At 28.8% G+C, this 1,762-nt stretch overlaps 1 protein-coding gene across 1 annotated transcript; it reads right to left on the bottom strand.

Annotated features, from left to right (window-relative positions):
- Window positions 1-584: 584 nt before the first annotated feature.
- On the bottom strand, window positions 585-1,556 carry LOC105617956 (GTPase HRas). Its single transcript, XM_012199492.1, has 4 exons — window positions 1,428-1,556; window positions 1,117-1,260; window positions 838-1,044; window positions 585-671 (listed from the first exon to the last, which is right to left on the bottom strand). Exons 1-4 carry the CDS (start codon window positions 1,554-1,556, stop codon window positions 585-587), a joined length of 567 nt encoding a protein of 188 aa, XP_012054882.1.
- Window positions 1,557-1,762: the final 206 nt, after the last annotated feature.

Below are 1,762 nucleotides of genomic sequence, written 5' to 3'. Positions count from 1 at the left end.
ATATATTAATAAATAAATAACTAGTACATATATATATATATATATATATATATATATATATATATATATATGTGTCACATTTCATGCCACATGTTATATTCGTTATTTCGGTCTATTTGTCTTATAAATTTTCCGTTATAAAGACGAGGGCCCAACACTTGTCAAATATTAGAATAAAATTTGCAAATTAATTGTAATTTTGAAATTTTATAAGCATATATATATAAAAAATATATATGTATATAAAATTCAATATTTTTTTGTATTACATTAAATACATGTAATTAAAAAAATCAACTATTCTTTTATTCAATCAAGGGTTAAGACGCTTCAGTAATGGAATTGCATGGCAAGCTGCCAAATGTAAACATTCTTATATGCAACATAAGCCCATTAGTAAAAACGTACTATTAGGTAATTTGTTCTTCTCTCTCAATGTATAGAAAAAATTGTGCTTGCAATTCATTACAATATTCTATAGGATAAGCTGTAAATATTTGTGCTGTGAACATAATGTAAGGCTTTTCATATCTCCTATTTTTACGTAGTAATCGAGTAAAAGTATATTGGTGTTATTCAAAGACTTATAAAATAAAGCATCGACGTTTCTTGTGCCCACTACTGCCAGGTGGTTTACCTGTGCGTTCTTTATCTTTTCGTATTTCCCTGACCTGAAATGCATGACGGAACTTTGTCACTTGAAACTTTTCGCGAAACTATTTCAAACATAGTTATAAAAAATGTTCGGTATATGAAAATATATTATGAGTATTTTATCATGCTATTTTGAAATGTAATACTTTAAAGATGTAGAGAAGGAAGAAAGTATTTACTCACCAAAGTATAAAATGCATCGTCTACACCCATTCTCGTTTTCGCGGAAGTTTCTACAAATGGCACACCATACTGTCGCGCGACCTCTCTCGCTTGAGTCATGTTTACCGCCCAAGACTGTTGAAGATCACACTTATTTCCCACTAAGACCATTGGTACTTCTTCCGCATCTTTTACTCGTTTTATTTGTTCCCTATATGTACCAATATCCTGTAATGTTGAACACACAATGCAGTAATTTAAAAATCGTAAACGAATTGCCTCTCTACCTAACATACTCACCTCAAAACTTTTAGCCGAATTTACGGCAAACACTAACAAGAATCCTTCTCCTGTTCTCATATACTGATCTCTCATTGCACTATATTCTTCTTGTCCAGCTGTGTCTAATATATCGAGAAGGCACGTTTCACCATCTATCACCACCTGTTTAACATTTTGAGATGTATTTAATGAAATAAAAAAACAAACATAAACTGTTTAAATTTTAAATCTTCTAAATTCCTACATTATTAAAATATATTCAATGTGAAATAAATAATTATTAGAATTTATTACAAAATCATGAAAAAAAATTAAGTTGATTTGCTTACCTGTTTTCGATACGAGTCTTCGATCGTTGGATCATACTCGTCGACAAAATGATTCTGTATGAGTTGAATGGTTAAAGCAGACTTTCCAACACCTCCAGCTCCAACTACCACGAGCTTATATTCCGTCATAATGTAATTTCTTAACACAGCTTATGATTTGTATTATTTCTTTCTGATCACTTCTTGGATTGTCTGCTAATAATAAATACAAGACTGATATAATTATAATAAAATGATATATATAGTTATAATAAATAAATAATTATAATAAAAGAATATATATATATATATATATATTCTTTTTTTAATAATTTAATCTCTTTGGTAAAACTTTT

The sequence above is a fragment of the Atta cephalotes genome (assembly GCF_000143395.1).
Source record: "Atta cephalotes unplaced genomic scaffold scaffold00015, whole genome shotgun sequence".
Taxonomy (NCBI): Eukaryota; Metazoa; Arthropoda; class Insecta; order Hymenoptera; family Formicidae; genus Atta; species Atta cephalotes.
Note: the sequence above shows the minus strand (reverse complement) of the source record. Positions and strands in the feature narration are given on the sequence as shown.

Bases quoted from the DNA above. Each gene is read 5' to 3' on its own strand.
- LOC105617956 (XM_012199492.1), bottom strand. From the start codon at position 1,556: ATGACGGAATATAAGCTCGTGGTAGTTGGAGCTGGAGGTGTTGGAAAG. The intron at 1,261-1,427 runs GTAAGCAAATCA...AATGTTAAACAG, and splicing joins AAGACTCGTATCGAAAACAG to GTGGTGATAGATGGTGAAAC. The intron at 1,045-1,116 runs GTGAGTATGTTA...TCAACATTACAG, and splicing joins ATTCGGCTAAAAGTTTTGAG to GATATTGGTACATATAGGGA.